A 23,852-nucleotide genomic window follows, 5' to 3' on the forward strand; every position below is an offset into this window, starting at 1 on the left:
CAAGATGTGCTGGCCGTGCACCAAGGCATGTTTAGCCACAGGGTGATCCTCATTACCAACAAACACTGTCTGCCTGTGTCCATTCATGCGAATGGACAGTTTGTTGCTGGTCATTCCCACATAGAACGCTTCACAGTGTAGGCAGGTCAGTTGGTAAATCACGTGGGTGCTTTCACACGTGGCTCTGCCTTTGATCGTGTACACCTTCCGGGTTACAGGACTGGAATAGGTGGTGGTGGGGGGGTGCATGGGACAGGTTTTACACCGGGGGCGGTTACAGGGGTAGGAGCCAGAGGGTAGGGAAGGTGGTCTGGGGATTTCATAGGGATGAACTAAGAGGTTGCGAAGGTTAGGTGGACGGCGGAAAGACACTCTTGGTGGAGTGGGGAGGATTTCATGAAGGATGGATCTCATTTCAGGGCAGGATTTGAGGAAGTCGTATCCCTGCTGGAGAGCCACATTCAGAATCTGATCCAGTCCCGGAAAGTATCCTGTCACAAGTGACTGGATCAGATTCTGAATGTGGCTCTCCAGCAGGGATACGACTTCCTCAAATCCTGCCCTGAAATGAGATCCATCCTTCATGAAATCCTCCCCACTCCACCAAGAGTGTCTTTCCGCCGTCCACCTAACCTTCGCAACCTCTTAGTTCATCCCTATGAAATCCCCAGACCACCTTCCCTACCCTCTGGCTCCTACCCCTGTAACCGCCCCCGGTGTAAAACCTGTCCCATGCACCCCCCCACCACCACCTATTCCAGTCCTGTAACCCGGAAGGTGTACACGATCAAAGGCAGAGCCACGTGTGAAAGCACCCACGTGATTTACCAACTGACCTGCCTACACTGTGAAGCATTCTATGTGGGAATGACCAGCAACAAACTGTCCATTCGCATGAATGGACACAGGCAGACAGTGTTTGTTGGTAATGAGGATCACCCTGTGGCTAAACATGCCTTGGTGCACGGCCAGCACATCTTGGCACAGTGTTACACCGTCCGGGTTATCTGAACACCAACCTGTCAGAACTCCGGAGATGGGAACTTGCCCTTCAGCATATCCTCTCTTCTCGCTATCCGCCAGGCCTCAATCTCCGCTAATTTCTAATTTCAATTTGCCACCGCTCGTACCTCACCTGTCTTTCAACATCATCTTTGCCTTTGTACATCCGCCCCGACTGACATCTCTGCCCAAACTCTTTGCCTTTACAAATGTCTGCTTGTGTCTGTGTATATGAGGATGGATATGTGTGTGTGTGCGAGTGTATACCTGTCCTTTTTTCCCCCTAAGGTAAGTCTTTCCGCTCCCGGGATTGGAATGACTCCTTACCCTCTCCCTTAAAACCCAAATCCTTTTGTCTTTCCCTCTCCTTCCCTCTTTCCTGACGAGGCAACCATTGGTTGCGAAAGCTAGATTTTGTGTGTATGTTTGTGTTTGTTTGTGTGTCTATCGACCTGCCAGCGCTTTTGTTTGGTAAGTCTCATCATCTTTCTTTTTAAATATATATATATATATATATATATATATATATATATATATATATATATATATATATATATATATATATATATATATATATATATTTTACTTCTAGTATTGTGGTTGTGAACTCCAGAGTTCAGTGTAAATTCACTCTTGTTATTAACCACAAATAGACCTACCATTAGGCAGTATATGTTTTGGCATTTAACCTCACTAATTACCTAAATTCAAGAACTGAAGATTTATGTTAGCTGCACAGCTGGCTGCAGTGTTCATTGTAAATGTGCCTCTGTTGTTGTGCTTGTACATAACTGTTTCACTATAACAAATATTGTACTGACATAAAAATGCAGTAGGAGATAAACAGCACCTATTTAATATAAGACAGGAAGGCAATTAATTTCCTGTTAACTATATTGCCTTAAGTTTAATAGAATAGGTGCTTCTCTTTGTTATATGTAACTTGACTTGTTACACTTGCTTGAAAGTTTGCCTTCTTTGAAACCCAAATGAGCAAATTAAACTTTAGCTGTGAATTCTGCTGCATATCACAGTTCAAACAGTAATTCTGGAAAAATGCAGTGGTTTCGCTTCACAAAAATTGGGATTTTCAGTACCCAAAAGTCACGAGCTTTGTTTACTCATGAATCCATTCTGATGGTAGTATGCTTCATCTACAAGCCAGATACAGCCAACTTTGAATCTGTCATTATCTGTCAGCATGAGAATATGCAAAGTCAGCCCTTCATTGCATAAGAGGTAGTATGACCTGGTGACTGAATTTTGAATAGAAACATGTGTAGATTGTTTGTCAGTATTGCTCGTGTACTGGAACACTTCAAACTAGTTTCTGCTTTTTAATTCTTTGGATGGATTTCTTTGGATGTTACTCAATAATTCAAAACTCCGGTGACCTTTTTTCAGGACTAACAACAGTTGACTTGGGACCAATAAATCATCAGCCATGCTGCCTGTCCATTTGAATTTTGTAATGCGTTTGCAAATGGTTTTTGCATTGGGTCATTCTGTACCATTAAATCTTGTTTGAAAAAAGTGTCTTGCTGCCAGAACACTGTATTCTAACATATGATATTCCAGTATCAGAAACATGTGTGGCTTAATCAAATACATGATTTCAGCATCTTATGTCAGTACGATAAACTTCTCTCACATTTCAGTGGTGAAATTGATGATTCTAGGCTTTGGATTACTAGTTATAAGCACTACATATAGTGATTACTGTGCCATCTGTAAACAGCTTTTGTAACTACTACATCGAAACAGGGAGAGGGGGGATGAATAATGATAATAATAATAATAATAATAATAATAATAATAATAATAATAGTAATAATAATTAGATGAAAAGAAGCAGAAATTACAAGCATTGGCCAAACGACTTAGAAGATACAAAAAAAGTGAAAATAGAAGGAAACAAAACCAAACATTCAACACAAACCAAAAGAAATTTTACCAGACAATAGATAACACACACATTAAAATAGACAGTCCACCAAACATAACAGACATGGAACACTTCTGGAGCAACATATGGTCAAACCCGGTACAACATAATAGGCATGCACGGTGGATACAAGCAGAAACAGATACATACAAGATGATACCACAAATGCCTGAAGTGATAATTTTGCAACATGAAGTCACCCAAGCAATTAATTCTACTCGCAATTGGAAAGCCCCTGGAAAAGATAAAATAGCAAATTTCTGGCTAAAGAAGTTCACCTCAACACATTCACAACTAACTAAATTATGTAACAGTTACATTGCAGACCCATACACATTCCCTGATACACTCACACATGGAATAACTTATCTGAAACCTAAAGATCAAGCAGACACAGCAAACTGAGCAAAATATCGCCCCATAACATGCCTACCAACAATATACAAAATATTAACTTCAGTCATTACACAGAAATTAATGACACATACAACACAGAATAAAATTATAAATGAAGAACAAAAAGGCTGTTGCAAAGGAGCACGAGGATGTAAAGAGCAACTGATAATAGATGCAGAGGTGACATATCAAGCTAAAACTAAACAAATGTCACTACACTACGCATAAATTGATTACCAAAAAGCTTTTGATAGTGTACCCCACTCATGGTTACTACGAATATTGGAAATATACAAAGTAGATCCTAAATTGATACAGTTCCTAAACATAGTAATGAAAAATTGGAAAACCACACTTAATATCCAAACAAATTCAAATAATATCACATCACAGCCAATACAGATTAAGTGTGGAATATACCAAGGAGACTCATTAAGTCCTTTCTGGTTCTGCCTTGCTCTGAACCCACTATCCAACATGCTAAATAATACAAATTATGGATACAATATTACTGGAACATACCCACACAAAATCACACATTTGCTGTAAATGGATGATCTAAAACTATTGACATCAACAACTCAACCAATTACTAAAGATAACAGAAGTATTCAGCAATGATATAAATATGGCTTTTGGAACAGACAAATGTAAGAAAAATAGCATAGTCAAGGGAAAACACACTAAACAAGATGATTACATATTGGATAACCACAGCGACTGCATAGAAGCGATGGAATAAACAGTTGCCTATAAATATCTAGGATACAGACAAAAAATAGGAGTAGACAATACAAATATTAAAGAAGAACTAAAAGAAAAATATAGACAAAGACTAACAAAAATACTGAAAACAGAATTGACAGCAAGAAACAAGACAAAAGCTATAAATACTTATGCTATACCAATATTGACCTACTCATTTGGAGTAGTGAAATGGAGTAACACAGAGCTAGAAGCACTCAATACACTTACACGATCACAATGCCACAAATATAGAATACATCACATACATTCAGCAACAGAAAGATTCACATTAAGCAGAAAGGAAGGAGGAAGGGGACTTATCGACATAAAAAACCTACATTATGGACAGGTAGACAATTTAAGAAAATTCTTTCTAGATCGAGGAGAAACTAGAAAAATACACAAAGCGATCACTCATTTAAATACATCGGCTACACCACCTTGAAGCTGTACTGGCCCATTTAACAACCAAAAACAAAGAAATAGTGGTTGCTGGTGATTTCAATGTAGATTTCCTCAAAGACTCTCCCAATAAGAACTTATTTGAGTTAGTAACACTATCATTCAACTTAATCCCCACAGTAAAGTTCCGCACTAGGATAGCCGCTTGCTCACAAACAGCCATTGATAATATATTTATAGAAAAGTCCAATGAACAAAATTATATTACAAAACCAATAGTCAATGGCCTCTCAGACCATGACATGCAGTTCCTTCTGTTAAATTTTAATACTGAACAGGATATAAAATCTGTTAAATCTGAGCTCAAGAGGGTAATCAGTAATCCAAAAATTGATTATTTTAGGACACTCCTCAGAGACATTCACTGGACTGATGTTTACAGTGCTCATGGCATGAATGAAAAATATAACATTTTTGCTAATAAAGTGCTTACCTTTTCGAACACTGCTTTCCCCCAAAACTTATCAAGGATAGAGCAAAGTCTACAAAGAAGCCATGGATTACTCAAGGAATAGGAGTATCTTGTAAAACAAAAAGAAAACTGTATCTGTCAATCTGAAACATTTCCAATGTTGATGCTATAGCACATTATAAGAAATACTGCAAAATATTAAAGACTGTAATACGGATGTCAAAGCAAATATATTACAAGGAAAAGATAATCATATCAGATAACAAAATAAAGACAATATGGGATATAGTGAAGGAGGAGACCGGTAGAACCAGACATGAAGAGGAACAAATAGCATTAAGAGTAAATGATACATTGGTGACAGATGTGTATAGTGTTGCAGAACTTTTTAACAAACATTTTATAACTGTTACTGAAAAGATGGGGTTGTCAGGTTCGGTAGATGCTGCTATGGATTACCTTAGACCAGACATTTCAAGTAACTTCCATAATATGAATTTGACCCTCACTACTCCAACAGAAATAATGTCCATCATAAAATCTTTAAAATCAAAAACATCTAGTGGGTATGATGAAATATCAACAAAGTTAATTAAAGAATGTGATTCTGAGCTAAGTAACATATTAAGCTATCTGTGTAACCAGTCGTTTATCAGTGGAATATTTCCTGAATGGCTGAAATATGCTGAAGTTAAGCCACTGTTTAAGAAGGGAGATAAAGAAATAGCATCAAATTTCCGTCCAATTTCACTGTTGCCAGCATTCTCAAAAATTTTCGAAAAAGTAATGTACAGTCATCTTTATAACCATCTTATCTCAAATAACATACTGTCAAAGTCACAGTTTGGATTTCTAAAAGGTTCTGATATTGAGAAGGCTATCTACACTTACAGTGAAAATGTGCTTAATTCATTAGACAAAAAATTGCAGGCAACTGGTATATTTTGTGATCTGTCAAAGGCATTTGACTGTGTAAATCACAATATCCTTTTAAGTAAACTAGAATATTATAGCGTAACAGGAAATGCTGCAAAATGGTTCAAATCTTATATCTCTGGCAGGAAACAAAGGGTGTTATTAGGAAAGAGACATGTATCAAGCTATCAGGCATCATCCAACTGGGAACTAATTACATGTGGGGTCCCACAAGGTTCCATTTTGGGGACCTTACTTTTTCTTGTGTATATCAATGACCTTTCATCAGTAACATTACCAGATGCCAAGTTTGTTTTGTTTGCCGATGATACAAACATTGCAATAAATAGCAAATCAAGTGTAGTCTTAGAAAGATCAGCCAATAAAATATTTGTGGACATTAATCACTGGTTCCTAGCCAATTCTTTGTCACTAAACTTTGAAAAAACACACTACATGCAGTTCAGAACTTGTAAGGGGTGTCCCAAGAGTATATGTCTAACATACGATGACAAGAAGATAGAAGAAGTGGACAGTGTTAAATTCTTGGGATTACAGCTTGATAATAAATTCAACTGGGAGGAGCACACCACAGAACTGCTGAAGCGTCTTAACAAATCTCTTTTTGCAATGCGAATTTTGTCAGACATAGGGAATTCAAAAATGAAAAAGCTGGCATACTATGCTTACTTTCATTCCATAATGTCATATGGGATTATTTTTTGGGGTAATTCATCAAGCCAAGCTAAAGTTTTCCGGGCACAAAAACGTGCAGTAAGAATTATATGTGGTGTGAACTCAAGAACATCCTGCAGAAGCCTGTTTAGGGAACTAGGGATACTAACTACAGCTTCCCAATATATTTATTCCTTAATGAAATTTGTCATTAAAAATATATCACTTTTTCAAACCAACAGCTCAATTCATGGAATCAATACTAGAAATAAGAATAATCTTCACAAGGATTTAAAGTCACTTAGTCTTGTACAAAAGGGTGTGCATTATTCAGGAACACACATTTTCAATAACTTGCCAGCAGCCATAAAAAGCTTAACAACCAATGAAATTCAGTTTAAGAGAAGCCTAAAGGATTTATTGGTGGCCAACTTCTTCTACTCCATTGATGAATTTCTTAGTAAAACCAACTGATTTGTATATAAATACAACATAACTTCTGCACAATTTCAGTGCAGTAATGTGTTCACTGAAAATTTGTGTGTGTGTGTGTGTGTGTGTGTGTGTGTGTGTGTGTGTGTGTAAGTATAATCTAACTTCTGCACCATTTCAGTGCAGTAATGTGTTTATTGTAAATAAGTATTACAGTAGTTGTATTACATGTTTATTACCTTATAAACAAATAAAAAACTTTTTTATTTTAAATTCAATGCATTAGTATTTGTAAAATGACTCTTAGTGTTCATTAAAAAATGACGATCATTCCACTTGGGACCTGTGGAATGGTACATGAGCTTATTTGTTTTAGTTGTAAATATTTGTCATGTATTGTTGTTTTTCTGACATGTTCCACATCCTGGAGGACCTCCTTACTACGGATCAATTGGAATGAAAGTAAATCTAATCTAATCTAAACTACAATTTCATAACCACCTCTACAACCCTTTAGATCACATAACATCAACAGATACGGAGAAAGTAAATTGGAAAAAGAAAACACTACATGGCAAGCACTCGTATCATCTAACACAGCCACACATTGATCAAGACGCATCCAACACATGGCTAAGAAAAGGCAATATATACAGTGAGATGGAAGGATTCATGATTGCAATACAGGATCAAACAATAAACACCAGATATTACAGCAAGCACATTATTAAAGATCCCAATACCGCAGTAGATAAATGCAGGCTTTGCAAACAACAACTAGAAACAGTAGATCACATCACAAGCAGATGTACAATACTAGCAAATAGAGAATACCCCAAAAGACATGACAATGGAGCAAAAATAATACAACAACAGCTTGCCATACAATATAAACTAATAAAACAACACGTTCCCACATAAAAGTATGCACCACAAAATGTACTGGAGAATGATGAATACAAACTATACTGGAACAGAACCATTATAACAGATAAAACAACACCACATAACAAACCTGACATCATACTCACCAATAAAAAGAAGAAATTAACACAACTAATCGAAATATCCATACCCAATACAACAAATATACAGAAGAAAACAGGAGAAAAAATTGAAAAATACATCCAACTGGCTGAGGAAGTCAAGGACATGTGGCATCAGGATAAAGTTGACATTATACCAATTATACTATCAACTACAGGAGTCATACCTCACAATATCCACCAGTACATCAACGCAATACAGCTACATCCAAACATATATATACAACTACAAAAATCTGTAATTATTGATGTATGTTCAATGACCCGTCAGGAGTTCCCCAGGTAAGTGTGATAGGACTATTGTTTTTGTCTATATAGATAAATGATTTGGCAGACAAGGTGTGCAGCAATCTGCAGTTGTTTGTTGATGATGATGTGGTGTATGGTAAGATGTCAAAGTTGAGTGACTTTAGGAAGATACAAGATGACATAGAGAAAATTTCTAGCTGGCATTATTAATTATTTTTCTAGCTCTACTCTATAAAGTACTGGCCCTTTCCCTACTCCAACAACTGGAGGAAGTATCTGGTGCTCCCCTGACAGACAAGGAACCACTTTGACACTTATCATGAGATGTATTAATTTGCAACACAACACAATGCGGTACAACAGTCACTTTGCTTTCGCTACATTCTCAAGGTTCTGTGTTACATCACCGAGCTTGATAACAGGTTGATGTCAGCTGACTTCTACAAACTTCGCTGGTCCATAACTAGAAAGCCCTCTTCATCTCTTTGTTAATAGACTGTAGTTAGGTATATTAAAGTTAATCATTGTCATGTTGTTGGGGAGTGCACAGAAAAGTGAGTAAATTATTTTTTATTGAATTTTGTTTTATGATTTCTTCAGTTGTGTAGTTCATGACTTTAGGTTCAGAGGGTTGGTTTTTATTGCTATGTCCTATTTACTCAAATAGCTTAATTTTTCTCCGTAGATAAATTATACAAAACATGGCAACAGTACAGTGTCATTTATTTGAAGTTGGGCGTCATTCTACTATTGTTGGACAAATGAACCTATGTGCCTTTTATGCAACAAAGTGTTAATCAATGATGTTATGAAACTATCCAAACTGGAGAAGGTGTCACACTGACAAAACAGCTCAAGATTTGCAATACTTTCAAATATTTAAAGAAAAGCTTCCAAAGAGACCCACTGTGGATGGTATGTTCATTTTGATGGTTTGCACGTATCTTACATTATCTCCCCATTTATAGAAAAATCTGGAAAACTGCATGCTACTGGGGGCAGTTAATTTTGCCAGCCACTGCAGAGATTTTAAAAACTGTTCTACACAAGCCCACTTTATGAAGTTCTCAAAAAATTCCTTTGAGCAAAAACACAGTTCAAAGATGTATTGATGGAATGAATTATAATACTGAAAGCACCTTGTATAATTAGCTGCAAAGGACCTATTTCTCCATAGAGTTGAATGAGTCAACTTTACCTGGTTATTAACCATTGTTATTGGCATACATTCATTTTGTTATGGACCAGAAATCCATGAAGAACTGCTCTTTGCGAGAATTGTGACAACAGACACTCAAGTTGAATCAGTATTTAATGTTATGAAATATTATGTCATGGAAAAAGTGATCCCTCTGTGAAATAGATTAGCAGCAGCAGATGGAGCACCTGCCATGTTTTGACACTATCATGTTTTCAGGGCCAATACGAGAATATTTTTCCACACAAGTGACTTATCATTTGGCACCCCCTCTCCCTTCTTATCCCTTGTATGCTGTCAACCATGTCAGTTTTCACTACTAATTGTAAAACTTATTGTGTCCAAATATTGCATTTGCATGCCCGTAGTGTCCGTCTCACCAAGGTGCCCAAAGCAGCCACTACTAACTGTTATGTTTCCCTTATAGAAATCTTACACTTGTTGCGCATCTGGAAACCCTCTCAACTTGGTGCCTGAAGCAGTAGCTTGTGTCACTTGTGCCTTAAATCAGCCCTGCCTGGATTTATAAGCTATTTTAAAATAATGTACCCACATTACTTGCAGTACACCGAGTCATCCATCAACAACGTACAGTTGCTAACAACCTGAGTGGTTGGTTGCATCAGTCTCTTCAACTTGTCATTAACACAGTACACAAAATTTGAGACAACATTGAATTCTATGTTATTTGCTCAATTACTCAAAGAAAATGAAGAGGACTAACTGATTATTCCTTCACAGTGAAGTACAATGGCTGCCAAAAAAAATCTTACATTTGACAAACTTATTCTCACTATTGTAGACTGTTTTAGACTTTCTGGATATGGAAGACCCAATTTTAAAAGAAAATTCAATTAAGGGGAAACCAGGTATTGCTCATTTAACAGACTTGTTTACTAGATTTAATGAAGTTAAGTTGTGATTACTTGGTAACTATCTAAATTAGATAAAAACAGAGTCCACCATCTCAGTTTTTCTTGTCATAATTAAACTAATGAAGCAAAACACAGGATGATGTGAATTTTCTCAGTTTTCCAATTTGCCACAGAAAAACTGCTAGGATGATGACATTTCAACCTTTGTTCGACATTTAAATGTCATTCTCACAGACTGTGAAACTAGGTTTGAGGATGGTTTGACTGTGGAAAGACCACAGTGGATTATCAATCTGTACATTGATATTGAAGAAACAGATCTAATGTTACAATAAGAACTGACTGGAATAAATACTAATGATGAACTCAAGATGTAGGTTAGAAAGTGATGTCAGCAATTCAGGCTCGAGTGAGATGAACTTGTTACTTATCCTGTATTATGCATTATTTGATAGCCTTTCTATTTTCATATCTGATTGGAAGTGGTTTCAGTGTTGTTGCCAATTTTGAAACAGACTGAAAGTCACTGACCAAGGAGATTTAAAATCAAACCTAACCAAACTGAAGCATTTATGTATTAATTTTAGTAGATTTGCGTTTTATGTCATTTAAATTAAGAAATGAATAAAACTTAACACAATCTAAAATGAATTTTCACTCTGCTGGAAAATATGCACTGATATTAAATTTTCTGGCAGATTAAAATTGTGAGCTGTACTGGGGTCAAGTCCCAGTCCAGCACACATTTTTAATCTACCAGGAAGTTTGAAAACTTATCCCGTTTCTAACTTTTTTTGCTACGCTTCTAAAGCTAAACCTATCAAAGTGATTATCATTGTATTAGCTGTCAAATTTATATTTGAAGTTGATGAATTTCTAAAAATTCAATGTATGAAAGGCAGGGGTCAATGCAAAGCAGAAAGAATTGGCATGTGGTCTATGAGGAAAAAAAGTTTGGAACCTCTGTTGTAGCCACTGGTCCACAATCTTTCACAAGACCTGATGGTTCCATGTCTTGAGCCGTTGTTACTGAGAAAAGATCGCCCCAGGTGTGCAGTTCCTTAAGTCAACACAGCTACTGTACTGGCTGTGGCCTTCCATGGAGATAGCACCACCACCTAGTTCACACATGCACACTGCCATGAACCATGCATGCTGCTGGGTGTTATGCTGAGGTAGCAGCCTGTGCCTGAGTGAATACACACACCATTGCGACACCATTAATAAAGCTGACACCATTTGGTGACTTTTGTGGGCATCCATCGACAGTTTTGGAACCCAACGAGCACAAAGTTTTTTGTAGCCTAAATGTTCAGTAATGATAGAGTGTACAACAGATCTTGAAACTTCCAGAATTTCCATAGACAAAGCAGTTATGGTGAACCTACAATTTTCTCTAATCATTCTGTCAACTCATTCAATAATGTCGGCTGTAATGACAGAATTGCGTCCTTGGTCCCCTCATCATGCACTTCATTTCGGCCATCTTTAAATTTTCGGCACCATTCACACACAACACCATTAGTCATGAAGTTATCACCACACACTCAGCTCATCCTCCAATGAATTTCTGCTGTACTACTCCCTTCTGCTTGCAGAAGCTGAATTACACTTCATAAGGCATACTTGGCGGGATGCAACAATGGCGGCAGCCATATTTACATGGCTGTAGTGCAACGCAGACTGATGCCTTGAGGTTGGCAATGGTGGAGGGTGTAGTGCGAGAGTTACACAGTAGCCTACAGCGCATGTCCACTTTCTGCCACTTGCGTAGCTTCTATACTAAGCGATTGGAGATTGAAAAAAGAAAACGGCCCTTGTAGAATGCAACCCGCTGTCCCATACATACCATTCTGCCGCAGAAGTGATCATCCTGGCTGATAATGATGCTCACATTGCCAATATCATTAATACTGTTGCACACATTTATCATTACATTTGATGTCAGTAGATAGCCAGTAACAACAAGCAATGTCGTGGGACAGCAATCAGCAGCATCATTTCAATGTGGTCACTTGAAACAGACTATTTTTTACTTTTTTCCATATTATTGCAGTGAAAATGTCTAATCGTATGTATTTCAAGGTTGGATGGAAGGTTCAACTGGTGAAAATGGACTTAGTTGTTCAAGTGAGTGACTTTAGGGGGCACACTAAGGAACAGATGATGGTTTGCACCCAGATAGGTGTGTACAACAATTTGTTCTGAGTATTGTGGACCTGGTTATTACACAATAGAACGTAGAGAGTGCTCATGGTTGATACCGAGATGTGAGGATTACAGGTGTCTGTAGCAAGAAGTATAATGCTAGTATTAATATTAAGTTCTTTTCTATTCTATTTTCCTCTTTTTGTGGGCATAGGCTTTGCAATGAGTGTGCCAGGGATAGAGAAGGCTATGATTATGGAGGTGGTTCAGACCTTTCTGAACCAGATGATACAAATGCAGGCAAAAATCATGGACTTGCATAAGCAGTTAGATGCAATAAGGGGGACAGATCCTCATCCATTATCTCAATGCTTATCCTAGGTGCTAGTGCCACTAAGCTAGTTTCTCCTTTCGTTGATAAAACAGGGGAGGATCAGTTAGCACTTACAGACTATCTGTTTGTAGCCCCAAAGCTGGGATGTTACCCAAGGAACAGTTGCTGCATATGGCCAAGTCAGATTTGGTGGAAGGTGCCAAAATGTACATGATTATCATGAAGAATTGAGGAATGCTCACACATTTGAAATTCTGATGACAGGCTTATTGCAATGGTATAGGAGGAAGAGTAGTAATAGATATTACAGGAAAAAAATTGAATTATGTGTCACAAAAAAGGGGAGTCAATTGAAAGTTTTGTGGAGAGGATTAGGAAGCTTAAAGTTAATATATAAGCTAATGGAAAGAAATGATACAAACATGTTCCTACTGAAAGAGGAATAACAGAAGCATTAGATGCATTTTGCACTGTTTGCATTTAATGTACCATATAAATGGGCAGAGTTTCCTAAAGACCTAGCTGCAGCCATAAGAATGGCAACAGCATCAGAAGAAATAGAAACAGTGACTCGAGTCTGTGATAAGGGAATTTTCTTTGTGGAAGACAAATTTTGCCATTGTGGATGACCAAGCCAAGTACGATGAGAGTGCTGTCAACTGCAATGTAGTAAATGTGGGTGAGTAGGCCACCGAGAACAAAACTGTAGACAGAAGTCTGATAAGGGGCATGGTAAGGTATCACAGAATGGGAATGGTAACCCACTGTTAAACAACAATGGGGTCCAGTGGCATGCCCACTAAATTTTAGCACACCTAAAGTGTGTGCAGAAGTGGAATTTTACTTAATTGGTTTAGTGCGTGGAAGAGAATATAAGTTTTTATTGATGTAGGTGTATATGGACCTCATGAGAAAAAGGAAGTAGGGTGCACCAGATCGTAGGTTATGTGCGGTGGGTGGTAGAGATGTGCATTAGCTTGGGTGTCTGGATGGAGGCAAAACAATTACAGGGATGCCTGAAAGTTTTGACTCATATAGAGGAAGGTTACTATGCAGTTGTAGGGTTATATATCTTACATGAGCATCATACTGAAATGGACCTCAGACAGCATGTAGTAGAACTAAATGGGGCATTGTTCTAGCTGGGGAAATCTACTTTCTGTGCCACACTGCACCAAGTTCATTGCTCATGAAAGAGGAACCAATTAGATTGTATGCATGGCCACTAAGGATTAATTTAAATGATAAAATATTACAAACCACTAAAAGAGAATGATGAGTTACCTAAGGCAAGGTGTTTTGTGCACAGAAGTATGGCATGTGTACAGGAGCTGGCCAGTGAGCAGATAGTGCCCATCAGAATAGATAACTTTGCGACCAAAGACATGGACTTGTCTGAAGGATTGACAGTTGCCAATTTGGAGATTTTAGAGGAAGATAATATGGATGGGATAAATTTGTACTCTGCACAAAAGGATATAGTTTTTGTTGTGATTACAGATATTTCAATAACTGCACAATTATGGATGCTTATCCATACCACAAAATAATAGAAACTGTGGATAATTTGAGGCAATGCATTTACTTCTCTACCACAGATATAAGAAGTGGCTATGATAGGTTAGAAATAGCCAACATTTGCAGTTCCTTTGTGAAATTACCTGTTTCAGCAAATGCCATTTGGATTAAAAAACATGCCAGCCATATCTCAGTGTTTGTTAGATGAAGTTTTGCAAGATTTAAAACCAAGGCAATGTATGGTATATTTGTATGACCTACAGTCTTTGCAAAGAATGTGGAGGGACATATTCTATGTTTAAGGAAGGCATTTAAGAGGTTACATGCAGTGCATGTGACTCCCAGTCATGAAGGAGTCGTGATGGACCTTGAGTAGTAAAAGCAATGCAAGATTTTCCAACACTATGTATGAAAGAGAAGTTACAGTCGTTTTTCAGGCTTAGTAAATAATTAGAGGAAGTTTGTTCCAAAATTTGCAGAGATAGCATGACCTCTTACTCATCTACTGAAAAAGAAAGTAAAGTTTTGTCAGATCTGAGTATGAAGAGCCAGTAAATTAAAAGAAACATTGATAACCAGTCTGGTGTTAGTTTCTCCAAATTATGAGAAGGAAATCGTATTGTCATCTGACACAAGTGGTCATGCACTTCACTTCACACTGAATCAAGGAGTGAACAGAGCAAAGCATCCAGTTACCTCTGACTCACACCAGTTGAATAAAGTGGAGAAAAATTGGTCTACAACAATGAAGAAAATACTGAGCCTTATGGCGTAATGTAATTTCAGTACTATTTGTATGATAGGAAATTTAACAACACACGATAAGTTATTACTTTAAAGTGAGTTTGATTTTGAGGTAATCCATCGACCAGGCAGAACACATGAGAATGTGGATGGCCCCAGCTGAAATGTTAAGTGTTACAATGAGTGTGGTACATCACTACAATGTGGCAGAAACAACAAGCTGGTGAAGAAGACTGTAAACTATCTGCAATGCGCCCACAATTAATTGTGCTCAACAGACTGGTATGTAAGAAAACAAAACTTGGACCTCGTGTTGTGATTCCAGCTATGCTGCAGGAAGAAGTATTGACATGGCCACACAGTCATATATTAGTGGACCATAAAACCAGGGAACAGAGAGTAACTGACCAATACTGATGGCAAACACATAAGCTGAATGTAGAGCAGTACATGAAGAACTATGTAGTGTGTGCGAAGTGGGGTGAATTGAGCCATCAGTGTATTCCACTGCAAAGATTACTGGAGGCTAACCAACCATTTGAAATGACCAGTATAGACATATTATGAATTGCCATATGTTGTTGTTGTGGTCTTCAGTCCTGAGACTGGTTTGATGCAGCTCTCCATGCTACTCTATCCTGTGCAAGCTTCTTCATCTCCCAGTACCTACTGCAACCTACATCTTTCTGAATCTGCTTAGTGTATTCATCTCTTGGTCTCCCCCTACGATTTTTACCCTCCACGCTGCCCTCCAATACTAAATTGGTGATCCCTTGATGCCTCAGAACATGTCCTACCAACCGATCCCTTCTTCTGGTCAAGTTGTGCCACAAACTTCTCTTCTCCCCAATCCTATTCAATACTTCCTCATTAGTTATGTGATCTACCAATCTAATCTTCAGCATTCTTCTGTAGCACCACATTTCGAAAGCTTCTATTCTCTTCTTGTCCAAACTATTTACCGTCCATGTTTCACTTCCATACATGGCTACACTCCATACAAATACTTTCAGAAATGACTTCCTGACACTTAAATCTATACTCGATGTTAACAAATTTCTCTTCTTCAGAAACGCTTTCCTTGCCATTGCCAGTCTACATTTTATATCCTCTCTACTTCGACCATCATCAGTTATTTTGCTCCCCAAATAGCAAAACTCCTTTACTACTTTAAGTGTCTCGTTTCCTAATCTAATTCCCTCAGCATCACCCGACTTAATTCGACTACATTCCATTATCCTCGTTTTGCTTTTGTTGATGTTCATCTTATATCCTCCCTTCAAGACACCATCCATTCCGTTCAACTGCTCTTCCAGGTCATTTGCTGTCTCTGAAAAAATTACAATGTCATCGGCAAACCTCAAGGTTTTTATTTCTTCTCCATGGATTTTAATACCTACTCCAAATTTTTCTTTTGTTTCCTTTACTGCTTGCTCAATATACAGATGGAATAACATCGGGGAGAGGCTACAACCCTGTCTTATTCCCTTCCCAACCACTGCTTCCCTTTCATGTCCCTCGACTCTTATAACTGCCATCTGGTTTCTGTACAAATTGTAAATAGCCTTTCGCTCCCTGTATTTTACCCTGCCACCTTTAGAATTTGAAAGAGAGTATTCCAGTCAACATTGTCAAAAGCTTTCTCTAAGTCTACAAATGCTGGAAACGTAGGTTTGCCTTTCCTTAATCTTTCTTCTATGATAAGTCATAAGGTCAGTATTGCTTCACGTGTTCCAGTATTTCTACGGAATCCAAACTGATCTTCCCAGAGGTCGGCTTCTACTAGTTTTTCCATTCATCTGTAAAGAATTCGTGTTAGTATTTTGCAGCTGTGGCTTATTAAACTGATTGTTCGGTAATTTTCACATCTGTCAACACGTGCTTTCTTTGGGATTGGAATTATTATATTCTTCTTGAAGTCTGAGGGTATTTCGCCTGTTTCATACATCTTGCTCACCAGATGGTAGAGTTTTGTCAGGACTGGCTCTCCCAAGGCCGTCAGTAGTTCCAATGGAATGTTGTCTACTCCGGGGGCCTTGTTTCGACTCAGGTCTTTCAGTGCTCTGTCAAACTCTTCACGCAGTATCGTATCTCCCATTTCATCTTCATCTACATCCTCTTCCATTTCCATAATATTGTCCTCAAGTACATCACCCTTGTATAGACCCTCTATATACTCCTTCCACCTTTCTGCTTTCCCTTCTTTGCTTAGAACTGGGTTTCCATCTGAGCTCTTGATGTTCATACAAGTGGTTCTCTTATCTCCAAAGGTCTCTTTAATTTTCCTGTAGGCAGTATCTATCTTACCCCTAGTGAGATAAGCCTCTACATCCTTACATTTGTCCTCTAGCCATCCCTGCTTAGCCATTTTGCACTTCCTGTCGATCTCATTTTTGAGACGTTTGTATTCCCTTTTGCCTGCTTCATTAACTGCATTTTTATATTTCCTCCTTTCATCAAGTAAATTCAATATTTCTTCTGTTACCCAAGGATTTCTAAGAGCCCTGGTCTTTTTACCTACTTGATCCTCTGCTGCCTTCACTACTTCATCCCTCAAAGCTACCCATTCTTCTTCTACTGTATTTCTTTCCCCCATTCCTGTCAATTGTTCCCTTATACTCTCCCTAAAACTCTGTACAACCTCTGGTTCTTTCAGTTTATCCAGGTCCCATCTCCTTAAATTCCCACCTTTTTGCAGTTTCTTCAGTTTTAATCTACAGGTCATAATCAATAGATTGTGGTCAGAGTCCACATCTGCCCCTGGAAATGTCTTACAATTTAAAACCTGGTTCCTAAATCTCTGTCTTACCATTATATAATCTATCTGATACCTTTTAGTATCTCCAGGGTTCTTCCATGTATACAACAATTGCCATATATTGATTATAATAGACCATTTTTCATGTTATGTGGGGATGGTGGCTGTCCCAAACCAGTAAGCAACACAGTGGTTCAGTCTGTGGTGACTAATTGGTTGTTGAAGTTTGACATTCAACAGAGACTGATTATGGCCCAGGGCACCAATTTCATGTCAGAGTTAATGAAGCAAGGTTTTTATTTATTATATATTCATAAATTATGGACAAGCCTATTGCACCCACAAGCAAGTGGGAGAACAGAGCCATTTCACTGAACAATAAGAAAGATATTAATCATTATGACAACAGTCAATATAATGGATGGGGCAAACTTGAATTCTTCCAGCAATTTGAGTATTGTGACATTCCTGGGTTGTAACCACACCACCGTGTTTCGTCATCTGGGATGGACAACAGTCAATATAATGGATGGGGCAAACTTGAAGTCTTCCAGCAATTTGAGTATTGTGTCATTCCTGGGTTGTAACCACACCACCATGTTTCGTCATCTGGGATGACCTTGGGAAAAATGTTTAGATCATTTCAGAACTCATTTTAGATCGCAGGAAACTTCCACATGATGTCATATTCATTCAGCAGATTTGGCAATGAATGAGGTGGCACAGTAGTTAGCACACTGAACTTACATTCGGGAGGATGACACTCCAAACCTGTGTGTGGCCATCCTGATTTAGGTTTTCTGTGATTCTCTAAATCACTTCAGCCAAATGCTGGGATGGTCCCTTTGAAAGAGCATTGCTGACTTCCTTCCCTGTCCTTCCCAAATCTGATGGGACCGATGACCTCACTGTTGGGTTTGCTCCCCCAAATCGAGGAACCAACCAACCAATTTGACAGTCATTCTTCTCATCACCAAACCTTTCATTAAAATTTGCTGAACTGAACTCCAAGTCACTTGAGACAACCCTGAAACTTCTTTAATGGTCTGTTGTAAATCTTACAGGATGATTTTTTAACTTTTTCATCATACTGAGTTTTGGAAGGGCGACCAGAGTGAGATTTCCTATTGATTGACATTTCACCACTTCTGAAATGGGAAAATGACATGAACCCTTGAGTCTTATTCATTGTATTATCCTTGAAGGCTCTTTTTAACATTTTAAGAGCTCCTGTGCCAGTTTTTCCAAGCAAGAAACAAAAATATGTGTCTGCGTGCTGTGCATGAGAATCAGCCACTAAAAAATGAAGTGCACACAAAAGAACTGTAACTAGGAAATTTAAAAATATACAAGCCAAACAGGACTTCCCTTAGCAATGATGCTTGAGTTATTGACTCAGGAATGGTTCCTCTCTATTCTTCTAGCAGCAGAATGTGGTACTACAAAACTCCCTGTCCACCACAACATTTGTTTGGTTTTTCTTTTTTTAGTTACTGCCTTACATACAGAAACATGTTTCTTGATTCTTTGTATTTCATGAAAAATGTAACTGTTACACACATTGTGAATTACATTCATACAATGGAAAGTGTTTGCAAATGAATAAATGAAATTAAGAAATTTTGGAAGTCATGTCTTTATAGAAGCCCAAAAAAGAAACAGTTAATATTCTTCACATTACTTGAACTTTGGGTGCGAGGCTGAGTTGGAGTGGTTTGGCCATGTGTGCTGTGCTGTGCAGTTTCTGTAGTTTGCTCAGTATCTCTGTGTCGGCGTGTAAACTTTGTATACTGAGATCCTGATGTACTGCTGAAAACTGTTTCTAAAATTTCTTGGCCTTTACCCTGCAATGATAAAAGGAAATACGTTTTTAGAAAATGCAATTTCTGAAAGTACTTTCAATACAGTAAAAAAGATATATAAAGTAAAATTATTCTCTCAGTGTTTGAGCTTAAAAATAAAAATTACATACATTTGAACATTTTGTACCTGAAATTTTTGATATTTTGAAATATGACAAAATCATATAGAGCTACACAATAACTCTTTCAAACATTGTATACCATAAATTCCATCACAATCAAGGTTCTTCAGGAATATTGAACAAATCAAGTTATATTGGTTTATTTGGCATATTTTCACATTTTCACACCATATTGTGTTATGAAATTTCCTTCTGGTATGATGCACCTAAAGTAAATAAGCGTTATTTCAGCAGCAGTTAGCAGTAAAAATATTGTGTAATGCAGATAAAGTATATCTTGCTGAAGCCTTTTTTTAAGGATCTTGATTTCTTTGGCTCACTTCCTAATACTCCTTACTGGTTTTTCTTGCCAAAATGAAGATCAGTTTCTACTAAACTCTGATATAGACAGTCACTATACAAGACACAGAAATGATTTTCTTGTAAACTTTGCCTCCATGACCTGGGTTCAGACTGGAGTTATGTATTTGACAAGCTCCTGTCTAATATAAAGCAAGAAATTCGGAATTCCTACCAGTTCAAAAGAAAATTAAAAACATACCTCATCAGTGACTCTTTCTACAAATTATCTGAGTCTTTAGATTCAGAGATTGAAAATTTATATTAACAACAAGGCAAGTAGCAATGTGTGTTATGAAGCTGTATGATGAGTAATAATATACAATAAATAGGAGTCAGTATTTATGGATGAGAAAGTATTACTCTTGAAAAATTGTAATCGGTAGACAGTAAGCCACAAAAAGCAGATAAAGCAGGAGCTATATATTAAAACTGAGAAGGCAGCACCTTGTTTCAAAGCAGCAGCATTCGTACTAATGTATTCCATTAATTTTAAAAATCATAAGTGAGAATATCATTAGGCAGTACAGTGAGAGTTTTATTACTAATACATGATGCAGGTAAAGTTTCTGTGATGGCTTTGTCTCATACTAATTGTATGCCTTGATTCATTCCAAATTCATGATGGTTCTCCTTGATGGGATCTACAGAACAAAATAAATGAATGAATGACTGAATAAGTGGATACATTAACTGGCTGCTTTGCCTTCAAGAGAGAGTTTCTCTTCTACAAATATCATCAGACAGAGGTCACGTAAGAACTACTGGTAACCTGTTTATATCTGACAAAGAAGCCATTCTTGAAGATTTACTGTTAAAACAATAATAAAATGCTATTTGTTCACATTTTTAGCCCTTTCAGAGAAAACTGGCGATTAGATGTAATTAATTCAGTGAAGTTTGTGATAGGTTGAAGCTCTGTTAGTCCCTGTGGCATGCTTGAAGAGCATAATTGGTGGTTTTCTTTTTCACTTCAGGTATGTCTTAATTTATAACATATAATTAACATATAAATTCTGGGTAGAGTAAAAGATTTCTACTTATCTGACTTTCCATTTCTTGACATTTCTGTCTAAGTTTATATCTGAGATGGGTATCTAGATCTGATATGAAATGCAGATTTACTTATCACAAATGTTCAAAAGACTGTTTTATGTTAAACTTGGGGTCATGTTCATCAAATTTATTGAACAAGTTTTCACTTTTATAGTGGGACATATTTGAGGTACTATGCTCTGAACTCAATTCAGTTTGTCTGTGACTGCCAAATAGCTGGCGGAGGCTATCTCAAAATACGGTGAGTTTTAAGTATGTTAAATTTTTATTAGCTAGCAAATGACTAGTACACACTTCCTTTCTTACAATACTGGAGAGTTTCAGCTCTCTAACTACTAACATGGTCTTTTACCTTGACAAGACATTCCCACGGAGAATTGTCAGTGAGGTGAGGGAGCCAGTACCAGAAATTCTGCTCCTTTCTTGTTTGTGTATCTTTTGATTCCATTTTGGCTGCCTGGGATGGCTCTGTTTTCAGCTGTGGATCTTCAGTTTGCTCTTGCTCCTGGTCATCATCTGGGTTCAGCTTCTGTTCCACATCTAGATTTTGTTCTTGTTCCTGTTCGATTTGTTTTTGTTCTTGCTTTAGCTCTTTTTCTTCATATTGATCTTTTTGATCTTGTACCTGTTCTTGTGAGAGTTGCTGCTGCTGGTCCTGCTGTTGCTGCAGTTTCTCCTGTTTTAGTTTCTGCTGTTGCTGTTCTGTTGATTTTGGTGATTGCTGTTGATAGACACTGAATCGTCTCTGTGTGCGTTTAGATGTCTTGGTTCTGCTTACATTCATTGTTCCTGCTAGAAAAAACAAACAGTGCAAACTATTTATAGTGAAAATAGTCATTTAAAGTAAACTAAAATAAAACCAGTATGGAAATGAAATAATTTATGCATATAACACACAGCAGGATCTATACATACAGAAAGAAAAAAAAGTGCTAATTTGTGAACTCAAGTGTTTGTTTTTCTGGAAAAAAAGTAAAGATTAAAAGAACTGAAACTAACCTCAAATCAATTAGAAAAGGCTCGAAGATTCAAGGCCAAAAGAGAGACATCTGAATTAGAGAATAACAAAATCAGCAAAAAAGTATAACTAGCAGAAGAGATTTGAAAAACTGAGAAATGACTCCCAGTGTTGTTGACTACTCACAGATAAGAGAGGTAATGTTCAAAAATTGAAGAATTGATCAGACAAAATGGGACAACAATGGAGAATAATGAAAAAAAAGGCAAATGGTACTAAAAAGACAGAACAGGTATAAGAATTGATCATTGATAAAAGAGGGCTGAAAGAGGAAAATCAAATATGTGGAAATAATTGTAATGCCAGAGGAAGCAGGTTGTAGAAATGAGACTTACGGAAAAGAAATAGACAATAATAGGACTAACAGGTGTAAGTTTGTGGCAGGTGGGTGATGAACACCAACCAGAGGGTTGCCACTTATGACTATTTTCCGAAGTACTGGTGCTAGGAATAAGAATTATTTACATGGTAATGCATATATAAAGGTCATGCCAATTGTGCTTGACCATATGATTTATATTAGAGTGTTTGGTACCTGTACAGGTTCTCTAAGTTCCTTGAGTCTCAGTGATAACTTAGGGGCTGTCATGCTTGCATAAAATGCTGCATGATGATTGTGCCTCAACTGGTACCTCACAGATGATTCTGTCCACAATAAATGAAGCCTTACCAGAGACAGGGCTGGTGTAGCTAATGGTGCAAAGATAAAAAGGACCTATTTTGGAAAAGGGTCCACAATTAATGGTCAAGCAGATTAACACTAAGCGTTCTGTGTTGCTGAAATATTTAAGTGTATGTGGTGTTCTTCACTGTCTGTTTCTCTGTAGTTCAGAAAAATGTTGACTCTTGCATGTTATTTTGCAAAATATGAATTTCTTTATAAATAGTCAACAGTGCCATAAAATAAAACAGGATTTTTGATTGCAAAGAACTTTCACCACAATGAAAAACAGGAAACATGTATTCAGCATAAGCTGCACGAAATTATATACATGAACAACAATCTGATGATGAACCAATTGGTCCCAGATTGGTAATAATGCAATTTCTTCTTAATAAAGAACAGCGGATGGTTGCTCTTTTTACTGTTTCATAATATAACCTGTATCCTTACAGAGATGCAGTCTCACTAGGTCAATTTTCAACAAAATAGCACCGAGCGACAAAGCCAAGAAATGACTGTGTTTAAGAAAAGTTTGGAGACCAAACTGTATAATACCATGTTCCAAAGAAGTGCTGATATAAAGAAATGATGGCAGTGACTAAAATGAATAGAGAATTATTTTGATTACATAACAAGTAACAGATTTCAGAATAGAATACAATAGAATAGAATATAGAATAGAATAGAATATTTTTATTCACCTTTCAGTATTTTTCATACAATTGGCTTCGTCAAAGTTTACAATGGAGTACAGTTAAGTACAATAAACACTTACATACACAGAATTATTTAGCTTATTTAAGAATTGAAAACATTTCTTTATCACGTATTAAAAGCTTATATTATAATGAGTATTTCCTAGGAATTCTTCAATTGTGTAGAATTCACTGCATTTTAACCAATTTTCCAATACACTCTTGAATTTATTAAATGGG

At 37.2% G+C, this 23,852-nt stretch overlaps 1 protein-coding gene across 1 annotated transcript in view; it reads right to left on the minus strand.

Moving 5' to 3' along the window:
- The window catches only part of LOC126088268 (uncharacterized), a 49,297-nt gene extending 27,278 nt beyond the window's left edge, over positions 1-22,019 (minus strand). The window contains exons 1-2 of the mRNA XM_049906399.1: positions 21,588-22,019; positions 19,538-19,700 (exon numbers count right to left, since the gene is read on the minus strand). Of these exons, the coding sequence (XP_049762356.1) occupies positions 19,538-19,700; positions 21,588-22,019 (595 nt within the window). The remainder of the gene's footprint in view (positions 1-19,537; positions 19,701-21,587) is intronic.
- Between the last annotated feature and the right edge of the window lie 1,833 nt (positions 22,020-23,852).

The sequence above is a fragment of the Schistocerca cancellata genome, chromosome 6 (assembly GCF_023864275.1).
Source record: "Schistocerca cancellata isolate TAMUIC-IGC-003103 chromosome 6, iqSchCanc2.1, whole genome shotgun sequence".
Taxonomy (NCBI): Eukaryota; Metazoa; Arthropoda; class Insecta; order Orthoptera; family Acrididae; genus Schistocerca; species Schistocerca cancellata.